At 36.4% G+C, this 26,838-nt stretch overlaps 1 protein-coding gene across 5 annotated transcripts in view; it reads right to left on the bottom strand.

Moving 5' to 3' along the window:
* The window catches only part of KIF13A (kinesin family member 13A), a 116,082-nt gene that overhangs the window by 70,755 nt on the left and 18,489 nt on the right, over nucleotides 1-26,838 (bottom strand). For all 5 annotated transcript variants that reach the window (XM_085310047.1, XM_085310049.1, XM_085310048.1 and 2 more), the window contains exon 2: nucleotides 4,791-4,803. In XM_085310047.1, coding sequence (XP_085166173.1) covers nucleotides 4,791-4,803 — 13 coding nt within the window. The remainder of the gene's footprint in view (nucleotides 1-4,790; nucleotides 4,804-26,838) is intronic.

The following is a 26,838-nucleotide window of genomic DNA, read 5'->3' as shown; positions in this document are numbered from 1 at the left end:
GAAGAAAGTAACAAGATTACCAGCTAGGCAAACAAGTAGACACCGCTGGGGCAAGTACTACCTGCATAACAGGTATAGCAGCTGCAGTAAAATTCCCTTTTTTATTAAAAACGACAGGCAAAAATTAAAAAATTACTTTGATCAATGATATTAAAACAGAAACTCTGAAAAACCCCAGCAACAATACCACAAGAAAGCACCCCACTAAAGCAATTTTCAGCACAACTCAGACCTTCTGGAAAAACAGATTTCAAAAAGCAAAATTTGATAAAGTAAGAAATGAAGCATACAAAAGCAAGGAACTTAGTCCCAATCAGTAACGCTCTTGAGCATGTACGTTGCCATAGGGTTCTTTCTGGAAAATGCTTGCAGGACAGAGTCCTAGCTGAATAGTGACCATTTAATCATSATCTCTGTAGAAAGATGAACTAGTTCAGATTTTCCTGGCTTTAGGCACAGGCTGTTGCAGGACATACAGTTCTAAAATCACCACACAAACACATTCATCATTCACATACAGAACTTATGCTAGGATGCAGACAAAGAAGAAAGTCTGTAATTCTCAKTTAACCTGAACTGAAGGTGCTCCCTTCTTCCCCTTATCTTTCCTGCTTAYTTTTTCTTGGAAGTGAAAACAGTGAAGATTGATTATTCTGTATCCTCCTATCAAAAGGAGAATTATTTCTCCTCTCATTATTTTCCCCCCTGAGAGCTATTTCTCGGTAGAAAATAGGATATTCCCKACCAACGTAAGTATCAAAGATACCAGAAGTTCTGTTAATGGCATCTCAGACTGAAGGGCTACTACTCAAATAGAGAGTTGCCGTGAAAATGTCTTTTTGACTTTTTGGAGAATACTCAAAAGMCAGCCAAATTTACCAACTTAGTTCAAAGCTCTTACTGAAATGTATTGGAAGAAGGAGATCCAGATCTGTGACTCAAACAGAACTTTTACAGTTCAAGCATTCTCCATGAATCCATTTCTAACTGCACTTAGGACAACCTATTCTGTTTAAATGTTTTAACATTACGGGGGGGGGGGTAGAGGTGGGGAGCAAAAAATTTAGTTTTTGTTGAAACTCAATTTTTTAAAAAAAAATTATTACATTGCATTACCCCTAAGGTTTCCTGCATTTTCAGTTATTCTAAGTATTTCAAGTAAGTCTCTCTGATTATATGGACCAGTGTTTTTGCTTCGCTATTACTCTGGCATTGATTTTATGGCCATTATACCAGAAAGCTTAGCATATTTTAAAAGAATAAATAAAATAGAAAACCATGAAGGACAGGTATACACCTACTTCAAGTTTATGAATTCGTTGGCATTCAACAACAAGCAGACATAAGTTCACGCAGGAATTTGCCAGTTCTCACAGCTGGACACAAAATTATTCTGGGATTTTAAATTGCAGAGCCAAACAAGCAAGTCTTAAAGTTTTCTTATTTTTGGAAGATTCTGTAGCTGATACTTCATTTTCACATCTAAAGGGGATATCTACATAAAAAGAACATGCAAGAACATGCCACATTAGGGCAATAATTTGCAGATCAGGAATTATGAGAGGAGTTAAGAGTCTGATAGGCATTTTTTCCAGGTATCTTACACTAGTGTTTGACACTGCACAATATTTTCAGTCTAAATGATGTTTAGTTGTAAGAGAAAGCTCAAAAGCTGCGGTTGTATGCATCTAGAAATAGGCAAGTAACAAGAAGAGCTACAAGTAATAGTAGCAGGAAAAGCTCACCATGCCAGTTCTTTCACAATTGTAAATTAGTGCCCGCAGTAAAAAATAAGTACATTAACTTCAGTATGTACTTACTGTATATTCATTATAAGCACTTTAGTGCACGAACAATGCACACAAAAAAAAATAAAAAATGGAAACTTATGAGAAAGAATTTGACCACTTCAGGATTCAAGACATTTAAAAATTATGGTTCTCAAACAACTGTAATATAATGTTCATGAGCATAAGTGGTACTTGGCGGGGGCAGGGGTATGTGTTAGTCTATGCAGAGGACATATTTGGGTTTTAAATGGCTGAAAAGTTGCTCACTTCCAAAAACACAAGATTTTCTGAATACCCTCTGGGAAAGTAATCACACATGCTGTTGTCCTAACATACAAGGTTAGATGGAGTTTCTTTAATATTCATTAAAATAAAGATGTCAGTGTCATCATTACTCATTTGTTCAKTTCTGATATTTCTAGACAGATACACTGCATAACTCTACTTCATGGGCAGAAAGGCTATTAAGAAAAATTAAAGCCATAGCAGATATAAACTCTTCCTTTTGTCTTGTCACTGTACTCCACACAAATCAATTTTTGCTTAAGAAATGCTAAACTGTTTCAAATAAGTAGGAATTATAGCTATTGTCAAGAGACTGCTTTTGTGGTAGCACATTCAAGCAAGATTAAGTACATTATCAAATGTACTTATGTACTGCTTAATAGTACTTCACCAAATGTAGTCAAGTACATTATCCAATACTATATGATTCCAGCTCAAACTTGCTCAGTGTTTGAAGTTCCTCSCTCTCCTTGATATCCAAGCAAACAAGGCTTGCCTGCTCAGTGATTGCCACCAGTAARATGCCAAATTATACCAGTCACACCCCATGGAAACCTATGAAGTTATATATTCCCTCTGACCAGAGGCAACACAAAGGCATAATGACTATGGTATTAGAGCAAGGTTAAGATGCCACCTACAACCTCAACAAAACTAACTGACCCAAATATTCTCTCCAGCTATTCAACTTCCTCTTGCAGAACAGCCCGAGTCTCGCRCAAGGGTACTGCAAGACACAAGATTTACCTTCTCTCTCAGCTCGCTGTCATCAGCCCAGACCATTCAACTCCTTCAGTTCACATGCCAAAATTAGGCTGAAGATGGCAATTTCCCCCTCCTCCAGCCCTTAAAATAAATCTGCACACTGTCAAACTATCTTTTCAGCATCACTTAAATCAGATTGCTGTTAAACATACCAGCCATTTCCTACTATGCAGTGAAACAGCCTCACAAAACTATCAGTGAAAGTTAATCAAGCTGAGTCCGACTGCTTAGCCAGGAAGCATTTGATCCCAGTACTAGTGTATTCAGAGCCATCCTAAGCGTGCACATTACTCGAATTAATGTACTTGTATAGGTCATATCTAGATTAAAGAGAGGCTCACACTGTCAATAACTGCTGAAAACTAAACAAAAAGACTACTATAGTAAGCACAAAGTTTAAAGAAAAGAAAAGATGGGGAGCTTTGATTCATATTTCTTCAGCAAACATTTACAGCAATTTAAGACAGCTGCTTGTTACTATTTTGCTAACTAAAGGTTACTGCTCCCACAGCAAAAATAAACAGTGATGCAGTCCCATGCATCCACCTTATCAGTGAAAAACCTGGAGTTTTGTCTCAAATTCACCTGTACCTGTGGCTTAAAATGAGATATTAAACTAGAAGAGACAGTGCAACTCACTGCTACACAGCACTATCTCCAAAAGACAGCCAAGGGGAATTAACATTTTAAATASCCAAAACATTATTCCACAGAACTCGTTTATGTTAAAGCACCTAATCAATGCCTTGAGGAATTAATAATATTCAGGACTTGCACATGCAAGTATACCCATGCGAAYTACTTAAAAGGTAATGAGGATCATATCCAGTATTAAGTACTTGCCTGATGCCATATGACATAATTGGTTTAAAAAGGAGTCTAATTTCACATTCGTGATTTGCTGTTTTGCAGCCTAATCCTAAGTAYAGACTAGGCAGAGTCTGCAGCTTTCAGCATTTAGCCATGTGTTAACCCACASTGAATATGCAACTCTTAACATATACTATCTACATATCTATTGTAAAGGCACGACTAACTTGTTTAATAGTCATTTCTAAATGACCAATGAATGGCCAAATAATCATATTTTATTTTTACAGAAAAAAAAGTTACACTGTAGAGGTGAAGAAGTTGCTAGCATGAATCTAAGTAAAGTTTGTATATAATATACATATACACACACACACCCCCTTCCCAATTTCTATTCCCAGAAGGCCTACACAAAATACTCYGCAGAAATAACCTCAGAGTTATACCTATATGCTTTCTTAAAGAACTAAGATTTAAAGAAAATAATGTARAAATTCATTCATTGCAAACTACAGCTCTCTGCTATAAAAAGCAGCATTCAACACCAACAGAAAGGATATGGCTATTATTAAATTGCTGAAGCAATATACTAATATGCTGTTTTACATGTGTTGACAAGTAGCAGCTTACATAGTCATTTTACCTCATCATTGCTCCTAGCCTTGTGCTGATTGTGCACTTCTCAGCATAGCTCCTTTTCTGTAAAATGCACATTTTCCTTCTTTTCCCCTGCATTACACACAATACAGGGAATCTCTAGGAGATTTTTGGTGCACTTTAGCCACTTATATCCAAAACTATGTAATTGACCTTCAAGAATTAAAAAAAGAACAGTTTGGGTTTTTTTTACTAGATGCATCTTAACACCCTTCAAATGTGTTTCTGAATGCATTAAAATTATGGCTTGTCCTGGTTTTAGCTTTAAAAAGTCACATGCCTTAAATTGCATGTTAGTTGGATTCAAATGGAATCTTCTGAAATTATGAATTCTTTAAGTTACACACATGAGATAAAAAACATGTTTGGAAAAAAACCCATCTACCAAAGCTGTATGCCACCCACTAGTAGAACACTCCAGACATTTCTGCAGTGTTCAACATCTTTATAGCACATGCAAACACAAGATGACAAAATACATACCTTAGGTGGTTTTCTAGATGATGGGAAAAGTCAGCAGTAATGATGAAGAGAAGCATGAATACACCATCCACATAAAGAGAAGGCAGCAAAGAAAAAAAATAAAAATAAGGTCAGTGTACTTCATTATTGTACTTCTGAATCTTTTTTGTAATTCACAATATATTTAAGAATTTATGACACTGCAGGTTTTTAACAAATATCAATAATTACTTCATTACCAATATAGCCACACTTTAAAGGGAAGGGAAAAATACAAGATTCCTTCCTTATAGCTAGAATATCTAAAAACACCGAGTTCCAGAAAGAAAACAAGCATCCATTTTCTTTACCACCAAACGCAAGACACACTCCACCTTTTGTAGCAAACTAAAATTAAGCCTGCAAAGCTGGCAGATCGACATGCCTGGGAGAAGCTCCACTGACTTTAGTAGTRCTACACATGCAAGACCAAGGGAAGCATCAAACAATTGTTTTTTGTAAAGATTATAAAACTTTAAAATAAATCCAGAGCTCCCCTATCCAAAGGTGGCATAGGAAGCCACTCCAAAAATGCTGTTCCAACTAGTGCAGTCAGACACAAGAGATTAAAAAAAAAAAAAAAAAGACACCAATTCAGAGTGTTTCACCTTCTCCTTAAGCACTTATGTTTATGCTGACAACCACAGAGCCACATGGCATATCTGATCAGTTCTGTGGGTTTTTTTTTTGTTGTTGTTGTTGTTGTTCTGTTTTGTTTGGTTGGTTTTTTTTGGTAGGATTGGTTTTCAGTCAGACTGGTGAACTGATCCGTCTCACCATGCAGCTTTGTGCTTGCTAGTAACAGTGCAAGGGAGGAGGTGAAAACAGTGCAGAATTATGAAAATCATGAAAACTACAGCTTTAGGCATATGTTTAAATTATGTACTGAAAYAGGCCTTAAGTGATACACAGAAAACATTTGTACTTGTTTTTCACATCAAGAAAAAGCATGCAAATGTGAATGAAGAGCAAAACAASCATAAGAAAGGGCTATGGACACAATGTACAAGCAGGGAACATGRTAAGTTTTAAAAAATAAGGATATAGATGAAGGGTTTTTACTTATTTACTCTGAGGACAGACACACCACACACACTGATCAAAGACAGCTGGCTGCTATAGTCTCTGTGCAGGAGGCTATGGGACCAAGCTCTGTTTTTATCCCCAAGATCATATATACTACGATCACAAAAGTCAGATGAAAACAAATGCTTCAAGCACTTTTCCTATCCCATAGCCCAGAGGCTCAGCAAAGAGWGCTAAAGAGAAGTTAATCCATAAATACATCTTAGACAATCTTTTCAGTCTGTGCTCAGACAGTACCTTAGATGCCATCTCTCTGTCTAAACCAGAAGGAATGTAGCTGCTACCTGGTAACAGCATAATGCAAAAATACTTTACATCTGGGCAGAACCAGATATTGCAGTCTTGYCCTTTCATAAAGTTTGGCTACATAAGCTAAATTCACAGCTAGCTCACATCCAGGTGGCTCAGACCTTGTGCTGAATGCACTCTTACCTAGTGATGAAGTCGGCATTTCTCTACTATGTGATGAAAGTCTAGCATTATCAACTTATCTAGCCAAAGTCCAGGCACTAATTCTAAACCTCCTAATCTTACATAGAGGAGGAATTACTATAGAAGGAAGTTATCAAAATTTCCTTGTAAGGCTTTTTTGTTTTGTTTTGTTTTCTTAATACACTCATATCTTGGGGSGGGGGGATGGGACATAAAAATAACAATTTATCAACCTTCCTAGGGAATTCCTGATGCACTGCTGAATAAAGTTCTACAGGTTCACCAGAATCCCTAAATAGCTGGAAAAAAMCAAACATTAGTGGAACATTTACCACTTGCTTTTCTGACCGTATGAACATTTCTTAATATATTTCCCTAAGCAATACAAGACATTATACTTCAAGAAGTTCTCTCTCATTTTAAGAAAAGCAGAGCAAATGTGTCTTTTGAAATCACTGGTGGACAACAGAGCTTCCTAACTGAAGGCAATTTATTGCTCCAGTTTCCTAGGTTTCAAAGCACAGGTGGACTGTCACTTCCTCCTGCTCCAAACTCTCCTGCTAGTAAGGAGACAAACCAGCAACTGCCTRGGAACACCTGCTACTCCCACCAGCAGCGGCTTAAACAGGGGCCTCTGGAGTAAATCATTTATTTTGGCTCGCAGTACATATCTTTTTTTCCACAGTTACTTGAAACTTCTCTAAACAACCCATTGTAATCATTACTGCAGCAATAATTCAGATAGAGTCTCTCCAAAATACTTTCTTCAGTCAAAGGAAGCAGACTGATACAAAACTATTTACAATTTAACTGAAATCACATCTGCAGCAGTCTAAAGATGCATTATAAAATTTGCATTAGCCTCAATCAGTTTGCCCACATTAGGGCCTTTTCTCTCTCTTTTTTTCTTTCTCTCTCTCTTTTTTTTTTTTAATAATCTTAAAAAAAATGGAAGTGCTTTATGGTGTCTCTTCTGCCCAACAAATCAATGTTCTTAAGCTGCACATATAATTGGATTTGGCTTCATTTTTACCAGATATTGACCATTCAAATCTTGTGATTCAATGTTTCAAGTCTAGGAGGAAAAAATAGCAAATTGCAAAGCCACAGTAATTAGAATTTTTTACTTTTCAGACTTATTCAATGGCTCCTAATTGTCCAGTTGCCAATGGTGCCAGCCACAATGTGCAGACATATCTTTTGATTCGCGACAAAACATCTTCCAAAAAGAACAGCTGATACACTTCCAGAAATATCACAAAGTTACCTAGCCTTCCAATGCATGATAGTGGATTTTGGTTTAATCTGACAACARGCAATATACACATTCAAATAGAAGACTGACTTTTCTGGCATGCATAGAACTCAAAACCAAGATAAATGTCACCAAAAGTCTTTAAAATACTTTCACAGATCAGAGAGGGGGGAAGGGTGAATTGGGATAACTTCAAAGCCCATTGTGCTCCTAAACTTCATCTTGCCTTTGTCCTTATGCCATCAGGACTTTASAAAAATATTAGTAGAATAATTTTTACATTATCCTGGAAAGTATGTCTATTGAGGCATTATTTTCCATAACACTATTAAGACTCCCCTGTTCCTCTTGGCTAAGCCATATTAAGTTCCCAGAATGCAGCCATTTTCTCAAATTTTAATTCAGAGGAAACCAATTTCTAAAAAGTTTTATGCCAGTGTAAAATATTTTTTGTTATCTCTTCCTAAAAACCTCATGACGCTCCTCACATTTGCCAAGAGCAGTAATCCACAAAATGTACACCAATTCTGGCATAATGTCACATGTTAATACCTGGATGAACAGAAGCCTTCTTGACTACATCCACATTTTTTCTTTATTATCTATCCACTGCCTGTGATAGCACATGAGATGAGTACATTTTCCTGGTATTTCAACCGCAGCAAAGACTTCCTTCTTAAAAACAAAAGGAAACCACCTACATTATTTCACAGTAGTCTCTTTCTGTCTGCTGTGCAAAAGTTATATCAGCTGGCATTACATATTCTGACTAAAGAACATGTTCTGTGTAATAGGAAGCAATTAAAAACATGCTTGTCTAAACATATTCACAATTATACCAATAAGAAAACATTTTGTACCACAGCGAGCATTGTGTCAATATTCCCAAATGTCACTTTTGCCAGAAAAACGATTGTTTTATATAGAGAAAGAATTGGGTAACATTCTTCTCCCCATTACATATAATTTCAGCTCCCCTACCCTTCAAAATCTCATCTTCAGTTGGAGTGAGGTACCTTTGAAAATAAGAAAGCACGTATAAAACCAACTACTCCAACTTAGAGAAAACAGTGGAACAAGCCACCTTTGAAAAACGGGACTTGGATTCTTCAGAATTACACCCGCAAAGCCCAATTCATCTCCATGTCAACTCTACTAAAAAGCCAAGTATGTCACAATTGTGCTATAATTATTTTAGGTTTTAGAAAGTATTCTGTGGATTCTTTTCCTTTCTCAGAATTACTTAATAACTAAGCAATCATAACCACCAACATTAAACAGGACACATAGTATCTATAGCAGATGATTAATGAACCACATGGCTACGCTTGCTCTAAGCTGACTCCACCAAAAATCATCGTCTAAGATGGTGAGCCTGAAATACCTTTTTGCTTTTGTCACACGTGCAACCACAGCAAATTCATGTTACTCAGTTTTCCAAAGCATAGAATTAAATCGTGAATGTTTACATGTAGTTGTTACTCATTCAGGTACTCCTCAGGATCACTTGTCACAAGAATCATTATAGGCAATTGCTGATATATTAGAAAAAGGAAGAAAGTCTTTAGTATTTTAATATGAGCTAAAAAAAAAGTTTTCCTTCTATCCTTTCTAACCATAAAAATCAGCAAGTTGAAAAGATCATCCTGATAGACAAAGAGAATGTTTTAATATTTAGTTTTGTAGTATGCATTGTACTTTTTCCCGAACACACGACTTGACTTTAAGCCATCCATGATGGCATTTGATAGCTGTAGTCTCCAAAAGTCTGTTTCCATATTCCCCAGATGCAGTTTATTCCATTAAGAGTTTAGTAGTACTAGAAAATGAATGGCTTCTTTGTATGAGTCTGCAGCTTGACTGTTTCCAGTTATGTCAAGTCAGAACAGGTTATCGAACTTGTTACGCCTTCACATGTACGGTAAGATGTAGCTTTGCAATCCTCCTCTCTTTAATTTGGGAGTAATTCATTTTCTCACACTCTCTTCAGTATTTCTGAAATCTGTACAGACTAGCTGTTTAAATAAATAATTGTTTGGGTGGTTATTTTGTTTTAGGTTTTGTTTTTATAATCAGGCTGCCTTATAACTCAAGTTGAGAATATTCCATCAGCTGAGCATGCTTGCATCATTCAAAGGCACAGTGCAGGGGAACAAACTAGTGGTAGGACCCTCATAATGCCCCTTGCTTTACTTCATGAAAACAACTGCATTGCTTATCCAGGTAAACACAGGCTTTCAGAGTGGCTGCAGCAGAGAGCAGGCATTCAGCACTTGTAACTGCAAACAACAAATTATTTAGAGAGCAAAGAGATGTGGATGCTCCTATCTTTTGTACCAAGATCATACACCTCTAAGACTCTTCACTGTTTGTTGGTTTATCGCTGCAGGCTGCTACTTGCAGGTCTGACACCAAACATCTTTGCATGCCTATACATTGTTGATGAGTGCTGTATTTCTTAGCAAAAGCACACATCTACAAAACCACCAGTCTGCCACAGTAACAGTTTCAGTTGCTCATGTATTACAAACTACTAGCAGCATACAATTTTCTCCAGAAAGAATAGAGAATAAGGACATTTGTTAGCCAGTCTTCCCTTTCCATTCTCTAAATACAGATGATATAAGAAAAGGGCACCTGCAATGCCCTGAAGGGGAACAGTGTCCCATCTTTGTGCTCAGCTGGGGTGCCTCTAGAAGAGCTGACTAATGATGAAGTCAGCATCATAATTTGATACTAGGGTTCTTAGAACAATTAAATTATCTTACATACTGTATGAGCACACATACATATACACATATAAAGTTACTTTACATTCCTGCATAAGACGGGACTGCACAAGTCTTGTGTGAGTATAATCCTCCCACCCAAACAAGTCTGTCCTATAGACAAAACAATCCTTTGAAGAATAGCACAAGACAAACATTTTAACAAGCAATTTGACCAACTGCCTGCACAATRAAGTATTAGTTGATCATAATTAGAAACACCAGTAAAAAAATGCATACTTCAAAAATATGTTGCTCTCATGCTTTATGTAAATGAGTGTATCAAGAAGCTGTGCTACTCACTGCAAACCTACCACATGCCAAGAGATCAAGTCAGACACRGAAATCAGAATGACAACTACTGCAAAGCAAGTTAAACAACATAAGTATTACAACAGTAGAGTGATTTCTTTCAGAAAAAGAGAAACTGTCAGAAAATGACTAAATATTTCACCATAATAGAGTTTCACTCTAACAACTCAAGTCCATTCACTATAGCAGTGATGAATTAGGAAAAAAAAACCCATAGGTTATGAAATCAACACAACTTCATTAAAATAAGTGGAGGGCAATATCCTGACACTGGCATAGCAGAAAGATAAAACTGCCTGGAATACCACTAAGTCTGTAACTTACCTCACATACTAGCTCTGAGTATTTTAACTGCCAAAGGCTCAGTGGGATGGCAAAAAGAGGAAAGAAAAAAAAATAAATCAGAGATCAGTACAGAAAATCTATTAACTTTCAAGGCTACTCTTTAGTGAATGATTATTAGCTTGAATGTAATGCAACTTTTGTTTGGGCAAATACGCTATATTTCTGTAAAGTATGCGGAAACGTATCTTAGTGTTAATACAGTGATTGCAGCACCCATAAGCACCCATTACCCTTACTCTGTTGTGTTTATTATTAGCACTCAGGGAGAGAAAAACACCTCAAGTATTAACTGGCATTTCAACTCAATGTACAAACTCTGTTGAGACCACACAACCAGTCACTTGGGTTAGCTACTGCCAGCTGTAGCTGGTACTATTATGTACCTCTTAAATCTCCAATGCCAACAGAATTCCCTTTCCACACCACAGTTCCTTAGAAATTCCTTCTCAAATGTTTCCTATGATAACCATCAACACACTAGACTCTAGGGAAGACAACACCTCTGTATGCAGCACTCACAGCTACTTGAAAAATACTGTGTACAGTGATAAACAGCAGTGTATTTATCACAAGACAGACCACCTTCAAAGCCAAGTAAAAGAAATTTGCTAATCAACAGTAACACTTCACAGATGAAATTCCACCTTGTTAGCAATAGCCCTTTTAAAACTCAAGCATTATAATTTGCTATGAAGACAAAGAGCAACTAGCAGCTTGGTTGATGAAGATCAAGACAAGATACCTCTACTTCCTGAAAAGGCCTACATACTGCAAAGAACTAGACTGCAGGCATTAACTGAGTAACTGGATCCGAACCTTGGCTGTAACACTTGATTTTCTCATTTGCTAAGGAAAATCACTACCTTTTCTGGGAGCTAAGCCCATATGTCCTTTTGTCAAATATGACAAGGATATAATTGAGAAGCTTCTGAAGATATGAGTGCTATCGTGACCATTTGTTCAGACTGGAGAGCAGACAAGAATCCCAAAGTTTCACTGTCACATTCCATTACCATACSAGGGAAAAAATCATCACTCAGATTTAATCTAATTTATGTTACTAAGAGAGCCCCTAATTGGGCATGACACTACATCCTTTCACATAGCTTTCACATGTTAGCAATCTTTAAATGCAACAGTAGTATGAAAAAAAGGATCTTTCAGATTTGTAGCAAAATTCACAAATTACTATTTTCACTTTATACTAGCATGCTTATCAGTATCACAAATATTAAAAGAACTGATCAGAAACACATACAATTAGTATATAATATATAATATTTAAAATTTCCAATTTTGATGATTGCAAGCATTCGCATAACAATTAGCATAACAATTTCCATCACTCCACTAGAAATAGTTTTACAGAAAAAAAAAAAATGTTTATCAGCAGGCTGTAACACTAGCTGGTTTTGGCTATCTTGACATTACATTTGGCTTAACRGATAGTTTGAACAACTGCTATCATTTGCCAAATAGTAGACAGTACACAGAGAAAGAATAACATGATTCATGGGATAAAAAAAAGTTTAGTGTGGAAAAATGCACAAAAAAATGTAAACTCAGACCAACTCTACATAGATAAACTGAATAAGGACTTCTAGAGCTGTTGTAGTACCAACATTTAACTTAATCCATGGATGTAATACAAGAGGTATAAAAGTATCAAGGAGATTTTAGTCTTGTTTAGTACACACGTGTGTACTTCTATTCAATGTTCTCTTTAAAGCTTAGGCAGTATTTGTTCTAATAACAAAGCATGTGATGAAATGAATCATAAGCCACCTAAAGGATAGAAAAAGTCTTTGCAGCATGTGCTCCAAGTTTATCAGTTAACAAAAACAGAATGATTATCATGACAGCCAGTAATCTTCACAAGAGAAGACACCAAGCACTAGATTTTTTTAAACATAGCAAAGAAAGGCACAACTTGAACCCATTTCCCCATCTCTAGAATATGAAAATAGATTATTTCCAGTAGAGAAAAAGCAGCAGTGGAAATGTAACCTATGAATTTTCCATTTTCTGAGTCTTCAGACAGAGCTTAGATGTCTTTCTAGATGTCTTTCTGGTAGATACTAGACAGCCAAAAGTTACTAGGCTCAGTATTTTGCTACAGAATACAGCCTAGTAGTCTACAGAACACAGAAGTTCAAAACAAAAATTTAACAGGTCCCCTGCTAAATCGTGAACATGTGAAAGTTCGTATAAGTGTTATGTTACAGGTTTGTATGTGGAGGTCAAAAGGATCAAACAAAGGTTAAAAATGGATAAAAAGCTGATTTATTGCTGACTTAACTTTATAGTCAGTGTCACTAATAAAGGGAACATTGATAAGGCTTAGAAGTGCCTACAGTGGAGAACAAGTCCACATCTAAGTGCTAACAACTGCAGTGTACCACTCAAACTCAACAGGGGTATAACAATTTATATTTGCTTTGCTCCAGAAGACTTCATTCTGACAGCACACAGAAGCTAGGTGGCCTCTTTGCAATTAATTTGAAAACAACAATGCTGAAGTGTAATGCAACTAAAAACTAAAATTCCACATAAAATATTACAAAGAATTCCCATAACTAATATAAGAAATGTTGTTCTCTAAAGAGTAATCATGGACACATGACTTACATTGTAATTACAAGGAAATTTTAGTAAACTTCATGAGGAAACAGAAGTCATCTCAYTTTTTAGACATTAAAGCTTTTCTAGAGAATCTATAAATAGGTCAGAATATTATGGTCCACAAATCATTAAAGCAATCAAAGAATTACCTTGGAGAAAAGTTTAAAAAGTGAGACTGATTTTCAATATTTACTCAAAAGAAAAAAAAGTTATAGCTGAACAGCTAAAGTAAGTCTGCCTATGTATCAACTGAACTGGTAAATAAAGCAATAAAACAATTTACAGCTTAAATAAAGCAATAATACAGCAAGGATCTCTGGATCACATCATTTATGACTATCACAGGTAATCGTGCCATAAAAATCTCTTAAAACTGTTCAGACTCCATCATGAAGTCAGTTGTGTTGTTCTGCTTCGTGGAAGGTTATTCACTCTACCACTGTCCAGAAACTTCTATTGAATTCTGATTATGAATAAATTTAGTCTTATTTGTTCTTGTATCAACACTGCCCTGTAATTCAACAGTTCAATTTTTTCTCTACCAACTCAGCTTTCTATATATGCTCTCTTGTGCTTTGCTAGTCCCCTCTTAAGTAGGATCTGCAGTCCTCTAATCATCTTAAAATCCTTATTGCTCTACCAAGTATCTTTTAGAATGGCACTGTCTCTGCATTATATTTATATTACATTGCTTATGAAGTAACATTTGCATTTGAACAGTTTGGAAGACACCTACATTCTCATAAACAAATTTATTAYGACATATAAAGCATAATTCTCCTTAGCCCTTATTGTATTTTTGTGGTGCTTTTGAGGAACCATCACCTAGGTTTTCCATGGATTGCAGAGTGATGAAGTATGACAAACTTTAGTTTGTATTAGATACCAGAAAGGAGGCATGAATAACAGAAATCGCTGAATTTTTAAATGCCACAGACAACTATCTAACAAATTCCTCAGAATGTCTCAGAAACAGAAAGGAAATTTTTAAAGCAGCAATGGTACCTTTAAATAGGCCACAGGCAAAATACTTATCTCTGCAGTGGAAGACAGCAGGAAAAAAAATAGGTAAGGTTTCAAACATACCTTCTGTTTCATATATGAGACAGAGCTAGTAAGCTTCAGGCTAACAGACATTGCTCACAATTGCCCTAAGAATATAGTTGTTCTTTATAACTGTTGAAGAAGCAAATTCAATTTAAGAAGCTTCCCCTCTTCCCCAGCTTCTGGTTCCCACCTCCTGTGCCACAAGTCGTCACATTCAGCTGTGCCCCTGCCACATGTGTGTGTGAGGAGGTGTGTGGAGAGGGACACACACCTCTGTGGGGAGAGGAGGTCTTCTTTGCCTTTTTTCTTTTTTTTCTTTTTACAGCATCACAAAACAGCTATATTAATGCAGGGAATGTAGGGGATGTTAACTGCAACATCCAGCTGGGAACGCAAAGCCAAGAAGAAAGAGAGGGGAATTCGCGTATCACTGCTGAGCTACTCTGGCCTATCACTTTCACCAAAAGGGGGAGATCCTGCCTCTGACAGTCACCAGGCCCCTTATCAAGCCAACTCACTAAGGGAGCAGGAAACGTAGCAGCGATCCAGCAYAGCTTCAGAAGAAAAGAATTACGCACTGGCATTTCCCTAGCGCTCTCACTAGTGATCAGCAGGGAGAAATTTCAAGAAGAACCTGATCGTCGTTTCTGTGTCTTTGCTTCATTTTCTTGCCCTCATTAGTTTGCCTAATCATTTTTCAATCACATCCACATTTAACCACCACAAAACACTCCGAGACAAAGTCCACAGTTTAATCCTGCCCATGCCCTTTTATTTCTCCAGAACCTGTCTCCTGATAACTTCGGCTGAAGTCTCACACTTGAGCGGAAGTCCACAGTCCCCGTAACATAACAGGGAGGGAATCATTCTTCCTGTTGCTCATGAGTGCACAAATCTCTAACCGTATCCCTTTCCCCACCCCAGCCGCCTGTCCTTCTAGGTTGAAAAGTCCCCATSTAGTTATCTATTTGTCATGAAAGACTAGTCTGTAACCTCATCATCCCTGCTGCTTTTTTCTATTTTTTTTCCTAGTTCTACCATCCGTTTTTGAGGCAGAAGGGCCAAAACAAAACACAATATTCAAGATCAGTTTGCAGCTACACAGAGACATAAAGCTTCCTCTTGTTTCCTACTCTTTCCCTACCTGCTTATTTAAATTCTCGAATCTTCTAGAAGTCTCTTTACGAAGAATCTTAAGAATTTTGCAGAAAAAGTTCCTTCCACAGGARGTAGGGAATTAAGCATGAGACACTGCAGAAATTGCTGAAAAGCACTTTAGAAAATATTTTAAGTTTGACTTTCAAAAACACAGTCAATACTTTTGCAAGGCATTGTTTTTAAAAAGAAGTCAATTTTGCTGATAAATTGCAGACTCCCTTGACAAGCCTTCTCCAGTTATCTGAAGTGATTAAGCCACTACTAACACACTATTAACCACTGTTTCACAAGAAAAAGTTTCATATTAAAAAAAATGAGCAATTTGGAAAGGAAAAAAAAGGTGATACAAAAGTGCAAGACCAAACTGACAGTATTGAGATGTGAAATACAGCAAACATAGCCATCTATCTTTTTATCTTTAGTTCTGTAAAATTACTTCTAAAGCTTAGGAATGTGAAGAAATATTCAGTATTTTTCTACATTTTAAAGAAACTCATGAGATCACCCAATTCAAAAGCTGCATCCAAAAGATAAAGGAAAAAAGCAAGGCCAGAGACAGTATTTCCTGTTCATCATTTAATGAGCTGGAACTCTCAAATACACATACAGTTTTCCATCTCCATTACAATACTATAAACCGAGTGACTACTTTGAGGGATATAAATCTCCTAATACATTACTGTTACCTGCCACAAACATGCRTGTTCTCTGCATGTCATATTAAACATATTTGTTCTATTCCTCTGAAACAAATTCAGTTGATTAGTCGACAGGAAAGCAGAAAAGCAATTATTTCATATTTAATTGAAATCCAAACCTCCTCCTTTTAGGCAGTGAAGCCTGCCCCTAATAGATACAGCCGAGGCTCAAAGGCTCAATATAGCATTTCCTTTAGTTAAGGTAAGCTTGACTCAAAAATTGCATGAAAATTTAATGTCATGAAAAGTCAAAAAAGTTAACAGCACATCATAACGATACATAAAAATAGGAAAACTTAAATGGAAACACTAGTTTTTCCAAATTGCAGTTTCTCAGACTAATTTGTATCAAGATATTTAGAGTAAACACTTCAGTTACTATAAGAACAGGAACTCTTGAGCAGTTACAAAAAAAGTTCATTTTTGAACACAGCCCTGCAGCAAACATCAAGAGTTTTATAAATCCCCTCTCATTCAAATACTTCTCTGGAAGATATCACTGCATGCATCAATCAAATGCAAATCCAGTTTGTCAAAACTGAATAAAACAAACACAAAAGCAAGCCAACAACAACAAAACATTCATACCATTCCTCCTTTAGGGCAGAGACAAGCTTCCTTCACATGCTGAAATGTCATCAAATTGTCTTCTGGCTGTTCAGTGGGTATTCCCTCCACACACACATACACGCACCCTCTTTTAAAATGAATTAATTCTTCATATCAAGCATAGCAAATACATTCTTCAGATGGGGGGGGGGGACGAATAGTAGGGGAAGATTCTTTTTTCCCTCCCCAGAGAAGAAAATGACAGGAGTGGTTACCTATATATAATTGCAAATTTTTGATAAACAGTGTGCAGATATCTATCCCTTCAAGGTTTCACACCACAGGATTGATTTGGAGCAGAGTGGTGCACCGCTGAACAAAGGTCTGTATGCCCTCCAAACCATTTGTGCCTTGGAAGTTTTTGGTCGTCTTCCACTGTACTAGGGTGACCTCACATACAAACCACGATACTTACATTTCATTTTCTTGGCTACTCCCTTACCAGTTTTCAAGACTCTGCTTTAACTTCCATTTGTTTTAATATTTGAATAATTTATTCAAATAATTAATAATGAAATATCATACAAACAATTCATTACGATCAGCTAATTCTCTCACAAATTGTGAGGATGAGATTTACTATATTTGTAGAGAAAATACATCCTCATTMTGCATGCCAAGCTTCATATTAGGCACTAGTACACTGCATGGAAGTAGAACTGCATAATGGAATTGCTGAGAGACTCTTTGCCATAGCATCACTGGCACTATAAATAACTAAGATTACAAACAATATCATCATGTGAGCATTCCAGGCCAGCCTATAAATAGCAATTCAGAAAGAACCAGCCACTCTCACAACAACAGTACCTCACTACACCATATATTTGCTAAAGATATTAATTTATGTATGTTTACTAAGAATACGTAAGAAAAGTTGGGCTGAATTTTGTAGATTAAATAGCTATTTACATAACTCGTCATTTATTAAGCTGCTGATAATTCATAAAACTGCCACAACGATTTCAGATCCAACATAAATGAACACTTTGCATATGAGTGTGTTAATATTGAACGTTTGCAGGAATATACATATTTGCAATACTTTCCTCAATAACAAAGTCCTGCTCGAGAGCTTCTTCAGAAAGAGCATCCTAATATGACTAAGTGGCTGTCTTTGTACTGTGATCAGAATTTTTATTTAAAAATTAACTTAGGATTTCAGCAACAAAAGCAATGGGACACACAGGACATTACACAAAGGATTCTTAGAGATAAGATGAGCATCTATACCTACCTACCTACATAGATTTTAAAATCATGCTTTCACAGAAAAAGATTGCTTTGTACAAGAATATATACTATTTTGATATTGTTAATTATTTTTCCAAAAACAAAAACTAAAAACACAGTTTCATATTAATGGTAACATCACGTACTTACACAATAAAGAGAGTGGACACATTCCTTGGTAACAGATCAGTGGCACACAAGGCCTGAGAAACAATCAGAGCTTCCTGAGAGATAATGGAAAAGATAACTCTTGCATTACTCAGGACAGGCTTATTCATTTGGCTTTGCCACAAAAGAGAGGCAACAGACACTGTCAGAGAAGAAAACGACAACAAATTGCTTGTAAATACTGATGAGCCCGAAGTTTTATCAATGGCTGCAAATGTCAGATTTTTAACAATTTGTATGGATATAGCCAAAGAAAATACTACCGTGTCTCTGCAGCATGCCTCACCCTGCTTACTTTCTGTACTCCGGACAGCTCTTCCACTACCCCACACACTCAACTGATTTATTCACTCCTTAACAGCACTACAATAAACAAGCAACCATAAAAAAGTAAGTTGAATGGAAGAGGGAAAAAGGATGGATTTAAACATGTGTCCCAAACTCATTCTTTGTGATAGAACTTATCAAGTGGCTGCTGGGAATAATATGACTGAATCGAGTTCTCCGTATGTATCTATCTCTCAGCTTTCTCAACAATCTTTAAAATCTTCCTGGGGAAGCATTTGCCAAGTCCTTTCAAACTTTTACAAGCCTATTACTGATTTCATCTCTGCATAGAAGCAGGAGCAAAAAGGAGACTCTGGCTCATGACACAGATGAATTCACATCCTCCAGTGCCCTTGGCAAGCTGCAGGCAACCCTCTTCACTGTAAGACTCAGAACAAGGACAAGCTACCACAGCTCAGAACTAGTCCTGGAGAGATTCTCAGCAAAGCAGCAACATGTTGTCAGCAGCATAATGCATCACTACAGAAACCAGTGAGTAACTCACATCCCTAGCTGTAGATAAGTTTCAGAGACTCAAATTCAGAGACTGAGAATGTTTCAGAGTCTCTATTTCAGAGACTCAAATATTATGTTTACATTAGAGATAAATGGAAAGTAACTCCTGATGTAATTATAAACTAAGTATTCTTTGTGTTTGAAACTGATTAGGTCTCTGTGAGGAAGGAAGATACTAGCATAAATACTAATCATTCTTTTTTAACAGATCCATGCACAGCTTTTAATAGAGTTCTACAACATCTATCCTTTTAACTGTATCAGTTGACTAGAGATTCTATTTAAAACAAGTAATAGCAATTTCAAATTATAGATTTTATTCTTAATTAGCAGGAAAGAAACTGTGTATTGTTACCTTAAAGAGCTCTGAAATACAGAAAATGTATACGTGAGACAGTTTCAGTTTCCAAGTTACATATTTGAACAGGAATGTGCTCTTTTGTTCTATATCTTTTCCCCTCATTTAATCATAATGAAGTCACTTGTGACATTACAGCAGTTTCCAGAGCAACAGTCAGATGCGRTGAGCAGAAGATAAGAGTATGTGCAGGAGAGCTCTATCACCTACCAGTGATCACAGAATTACAGAATGGTTGAGGTTGGAAGGGACCTCTGGAGATCATCTAGTCCAATCCCCCTGCTCAAGCAGGGTCGCCTAGAGCACGTTGCACAGGATCACATCCAGAGAGGTTTTGAATATCTCCAGAGAAGGAGACTCCACAATCTCTCTGGGCAACCTGTTCCAGTGCTCTGTCACTCTCACAGKGAAGAAATTCCTCCTCATATTCAGGTGGAACACTGAAGTGCGTGCCTGTTGCTTCTTGTCCTGTCACACRGCACCACTGAAGAGTCTGCCCCCTTTCCTTAACACCCTCCCTTAGGGTACTTGTACACATTGATAAGATCCCCCCTCAGTCTTCTCTTCTCCAAGCTAAACAGGTCCAGCTCTTGCAGCCGTTCCTCACAGGGCAGATGCATGCTCCAGTCCTCCGATCATCTTTGCAGCCCTGGAACCAACTAGATCTATCTTCTTCCATAAGAGACGATAAAGGGTTTCATATAATGGGGCCAGATTTTAAAGTAACATTAAAAAAATACAAGGCAAGAAATTTCTATTTTTTCCAAATACCTGAAAAGGATTTACAGATCACCCAGCCTATTCTGTAATACTAGGTATAAAAAAGCAGGAAAAGCTACAGTAGCACAGCACTTACAGTCACAGTAACATGAATGTTAATCCAATGAATAGCTAGATTCAACATCCTTCATATTTTATTATCAGATTTCAAAAGAACTTAAAGAACTAATGCATTTATGAATCCAGAGCAGAAAGGATAAGGCCATGTAATAAGCCCAGAGGAAGTAAGGTGTGTATACAAACAAGGGACTGTCTGGAAATATGAGAGAAACAAAGGACTGTACATTGAAAGGTAGGCACTTGAGCATGAGAAACAGTCATAACTCATCCAGACTTATACTTAGCCCCATATCATTAGACAAAGCACCTTAAGGGGGTTTCACAAAGCGTCTGCAATTTTTCAAAACAGAATTTGAAATGTTACAGTTTAACCAGCTCATGTGTCCGTGTTCTAGGGCATATCAAGTATATACACTACACATTAATGATTAACCCATAGAGTGCACAACACAGACTGCACAGTCAGGTTGGCTTAAATAYGTGAGGCACAGGAAAAGAACCTTAAAGAAAGCTTTTCTCTTTCTTAAACTGCAGTAATACCTCATGTGTAATTAAAATGTTTCCAGAAGATTTTCCTCGGAAGAGTGATAGAAAAATGATGTAATGATTTCCAGCAAAGCACACTCCCAACTCCTAAAGGAATGGTCCCAACAAGCATTTGAAAGAACCGTTATCAGCAAAAGCAATTGTTTCCTTATTGGTATCATCTAACTATTGGCATGAAAGCTAACGAGGAATCCTGCTTCAAAAAGCAAATCCATCCTTGAACAACGTTCCAGATCTTCTTGTTAAAGCTTCATACTTCAAGTCAAATATAACGTTGAATTACAGTAACGAGGAAGCTTTGTGGAGATGGACGCTCCATTCATTTCACTATTTAAAACATAGAGGAATGAATAATGGATAACTGGGGGAAAATATTCAAGTTCTGAACAATCCAATGAGCATGGACATACTGCATTATTTCTGCTTCTAACGGCATTTCTACCCTATTTCTACCCTGATTTTAYTGCCAGGGCAGGCTTCCAGTACAGACCAGACATTTCTCTACAAAGTCATAGGTTTGAAGAAAGGGACAAACTTTCATGTGTCATGACAGGCCCCAACCTAGAATAAAAATTAAAGTCTCATTTATAATACTCACACCAAAACATGAAATCAGGTAACTACAACAGACAACTGACAGTATCCTTGATAAACTTGGCATCTCAGTTACTAGTGTCCTAAGAAGGAATAAAATCCATTCAATGTAGTCCTAGAGAGTATTTTAAAGTAAACCTATTGTTACTGAAATACAAATCACTATCAGCTTTCAGAGACTGCACATAAGCAAGTGACAAAGGGAATTTGGGAAATGTACATGTTTTAGTTTGGGAAGGGGGTGAGAACGAGGGAAGAATATAGGAAGATCAACATGAAATAGTCATTTCCTATCAACTGGACAGATTAAAAGTGGACTTTACAAAACTAAAATTACTGTAAGCCTGCTTTCCAAAAAATWAATTACACGGCAAATTTTAAAGAGCTGTCCTAACACAGTGTTTCTTAAAAGTTCTCTTCATCCTCTAACAGCAGCAACAGTCTTCCAGAAACATTTCACACATCAACAGAAAGAAGAGGGGGAAAAAAACCACCAAGATAAAAAGAAATATTTACTCTATATTCTGACTGTGCTTTAGCAATTCACCAGTCCCAATTGTACTGCCATGGTCAGATCCAAATTGTTCCCCAGGAAACCACTGGGAAATATATATAGGCCTTCCCTGAATAAAAGATTACTTTTCTCACATAGCTTGCCTTGGTATCACGACCCGGCACAACCTAGAACATAAAATCAAAGTCAGAATTTAATCCCTCCATACCAAGCTCATCCAGAAGGGAAGGACAACACAGCAGCGTCAGACAGAGCCTTAGGGCTCTCTGTCACTGATGAGCTTTACCACCTTTGTCCCAATAACAGCAGGCACACCTGTACCCAGCCTACTGTAACACTTCTTTCACTGCTAACAGTAGTATTAGATTAAGAGTGGGAGAATTGCTAACAATTCTCGAAYACCTCAGAATTATAAATATTCTTCCAACATGTCATCTGAACAATTAACACCTGATGGAAACAACCATAATTCATAGTCAACCAAAACCCATTGTCTCTCTCTATTTTACCTATAGGGCTGCGTGAGGTGCTAGAGCTGCTGAATGCAGAGAACGATTTGCTGCGCACAGTAAAGAAATGCTTTGCGATTCTTTCATTGAGAGCAATGAAAGAATACATCTTGGCTCTGGAAGTCTTGCTTAATTGTTTCCCTCGCCCACATCCTGCAAAGAGCTCAACAGTCTCATGCAGTTACTTAATGTTTCTTCATCTACGCAGTAATTTTGGAAAATATCATCTGTTTTTTAACGAGTTACTACTGTTTCCATGCTAGCTACTTTTGTATATCTTTATCATTACCCTCTTTATTAGTCATATTTCAAAAATAACAGAGAAAGCAATCTTTTCTATACAACTGTTTCATCACCAAGTATGGAAAGGTATTTGAACTGACGGTAGTATCTATGGACCTAAAACAATGCTGAAGAACAACAACATATGAAGGTGATAAACAGGAAAAAGATACAAGATGTAGAATACAAAGGAACCAGTATTTAGTAAGAACACAGAAAATGTAACTGTAAAAAGACTCACTTTCTCAGGTCTAAGGGGAAAAAGCAAAAGCAATAGAATAAACTAAAAAAAGGCTAAAAAAAACCCACACAAGCAGATGCATTTCTTCAGAGAACACATTTCAATTATTCAGTCATTCAAGGAAAGGCTTGCCAGACAAGTTATTTTCATGAAGATTTTTTGCACAGCAGTTCTTTAAGAGCTTTCAAAAGCTGTCCATTCTTCATTACTCTGAATTGCTTCCATAATCGTACTAAATTGTAATTAGAGATTTACAGCAAACTTCCCCTTTCTAACAGAGACCAATGCTTTCTGACCCAATTCCAACTAAATCATCTCATCTAAGATTCAGTTTGGATTTTTTTCTCCCTCTTCCAATGCTAAATATTGACCACTCCATTTGTAACCTCCTACAGCCTCTACTTGAACCACTTCCTCTGTTCTCTACCTCCATCACAAGTTGTCTGAGGAAAAACATTTCCCAACATTAGTCCCAACTTCATTCCTCTGAGATACAAGTGATTCTTGTATACTCTTGATGTAATAACATACAGGCACTAATTTGCTCCATTGCCTCTCTTCCCTTTACAAAACACTTCCATGTCTTCTGAAAGTAAGATTACTGTATATAATAAAGCTGCTTTACTTGATATTAAGGTTGTTCATAATAATGAAGTTCTGAAGCTAGCAATGTTAAGCTTCTGTGAACTTGGTCTTACAGATACTCAAACACATTCTTAATTAGATGTAGCAAAACTGCTACTTGGTATTTCTATCTAACTCTTCTTGTCATATTTACAATAGAACAGCCATCTATCTTTACACAGTGATGGAAACTATTACCGACATCTTGCTGACTCTAGCTGGTATAAGACTAACATAAGATTCCTTCAGCTGCTTTTAGCTGCCTATTCAGCTGATAATAAGCAAAGCCAAACTCATAAACAGCAGCATTGCACAGCAAAATCTGCTTATCTCAAGCAAGTGCCTAAGTATCTCTGAGACACTTTTTACCAGTTAAAAATAAAATTGTTTACTTGCTACCTGCTTTTAATAACAGACTTCTCAGAAAGCATTACAATTGCTTTATCTCAAAAGATGTTTAACAACAAGGTTAAAATTATTTTTTTAAAATGAAAACCTGCTACATGAAATGCATTTATATAAAAACACATTTATATGCAACATGTCGTTTCCTATATATAAAACAAATTAAATTTCTAAGGTCGGAGACACTCTAATACTTCAAGAGTGAATCAGATAATGAGCACCTCTGAGGCAAGCATTCAGGAAAGAGTATTTGTACATACGAAACTATTTAATTCAATATTGATAATAATTTTTACACAAGTTTAACAGATATGAAACACACTTTAATTATCTATGCTTTTTAAATAATGCAAACTTTTTTTTTTTTTTTTTTTTTTTTTTACATTTCTAAAGATTAACAGTAGCATTATTATATGCTACAAAGCTTGATTTAAATCTCTTCAACATTTAGGCATACAAAGAAACCAGAGAGATTAACTACACCAGCCTGCACGATGTTAAGTAATACAGTGATGTTCGGGGAAAAAAAGACTAGCCTACCATAAGAGACCTCCAGCAAAAAAGGCAGGTTTCTTACTAGCATCTAAAAACTGAATCAGCTTTCCATAAATCTTCATGCCATGTGTCAGTATGTAATCTGCTATTACCACAAAAAGAAAAAAAAAAAACAAAACAAAACAAAAACAAACACACTTTTCATAGATTCACAGATGAGGAGCATCAAGTGAGAAGAAAGGCATTCCAAAGGGAATAATGCAAACACAGCTAGTGTACCTCCTGCATGCTTCCAGAGTCAGAAATCCATACATTAAAAATGAGATACCTCAGTGAGAATTCTGACCTTTGTAAAATTTCTTGAAGTGTTTCTCTCATGCCTTTTTTTTTTTTTTTTGGCGGGGGGGGGAAGGGGAAGGAGGAGAAATATTGCAGAAAACCAAGTAGCTCATAAGATAAATGTAAAAAGACGATCTTAACACCAATGAGTGATGGTGGAGGTTGTTTTTATGAGTTGTATACAGTTAATTCATAACAACATAAATGATTTCCATCTTGATTTACATATATTATGCAGTATATCTAAAAGATTTGTGTGGGGAGGGTGTTTGGTTTTAAATAAACTACTCTTTCAAAATGAGTTTAACATACAAAATTTTATGAGAGCACATTAGGTTTTCTGCTCATGCGTCTCTTCCCCCCATTTTATTTTTTTTAATATATGTAGTTACTGATGGAAATTGCTCTGAAATTACAACAGCAGTTATTAGAAACTCTTCTGCTTTCATTCCCATTAAGTTCTCTACGGCTTTTTTTTCTGCCTTCACAAACTGCCATAAACTGATTCTATTATTCTCCCTCAGAAGAGCAAATAACTCTCTCACCTGCCCCCTTTCTAACAAATCCTCTTGAGATAGCTCATAACGCTCTATCTGCCATCTTTCTATAGCTACCATCCAATGGAGCACTTCTGAGTGGTCAAAACTCTTCCATCTGTAAAATGCTCCAATTTTCTGTATTTCCAAGTCATTTCTGATTCTTATCTTTCAATAAACTGCTGAGCTCAAATACAAAGGGCAGACATACAACAGAAAAAGTTAGTGTTACAATCGGTGGTCCCTAGCTGATAGACATGCACAACAGAAAAAGGAAAGGTTAATAAACTATCTTACACTTTACAAGGGCAACTCAGAACATTGTTTTGTATATATTTGAATTACCACTTCAACTCAGCAAATTAGTCATCTTCATGCAATGAAATTCCACCTACTGCCGTATTTAAAACATTTATCAAAATTTCACCATGTGATTGAAATTCACTAATATTCTGAGTAAGGAAGCAGTGACCTAAGAATATGAACAGCAAAATTTTTTGTTGAAAAAAATCTGCTTATTTCAAGCAAATTCATTATTTAAGCATATCTATCAGCTATCTTCGTTATTTCATTTATAAAACTGTGTATTTGTGACTCCAAGTGGATTTTGCATTTGCTTCCATTCACTTTCCATTATATTACTCATCGTTTTCTGCCTTTTGTTAAGYAGGCACCTCTGTTGAAGATGACTATTTCCAATAACATGTGTTATCATTTCAGAGAAACCCACAAAAATATCTTATTTTACTTATAGATCCAAGTTCCTGTTGAGGATTAAATGGTTTAAGGATATGAAGTGCTGTGCCATTTGTGGAAAAGAATCAAAATTCATCTCTGACTTACAAGTAGTCATACCCTACCATACAAATACACTCAATTATTGAATGTTTTTAAAATTATGAGTTCCTTCTGTGAGAACATATAGTCATTCATGACTCCTATTTTTTATTTCCTCAGAATAATCTTGATAAAACAAGCTTAAAGTCTAATGTGGCTTACTATGCTACTTGTCTAATACAGGCAATGAATTTTATATTTCCTTTAAAATCTACTGAGGAAGGCTCTTTCACATTCATATTAGACACTTGAAAGCAGACTTTTTTAAATTTAATTTAAATCTGCTAACCAATCTGGGAATATATCCCAAATAGTTTGCAAGGAAAAAGAAAAA

The sequence above is a fragment of the Rhea americana genome, unplaced genomic scaffold (assembly GCF_003343005.1).
Source record: "Rhea americana isolate MKP2758 unplaced genomic scaffold, rheAme1 scaffold_31, whole genome shotgun sequence".
Taxonomy (NCBI): domain Eukaryota; kingdom Metazoa; phylum Chordata; class Aves; order Rheiformes; family Rheidae; genus Rhea; species Rhea americana.
This window is presented reverse-complemented; position numbering and strand designations above follow the sequence as displayed.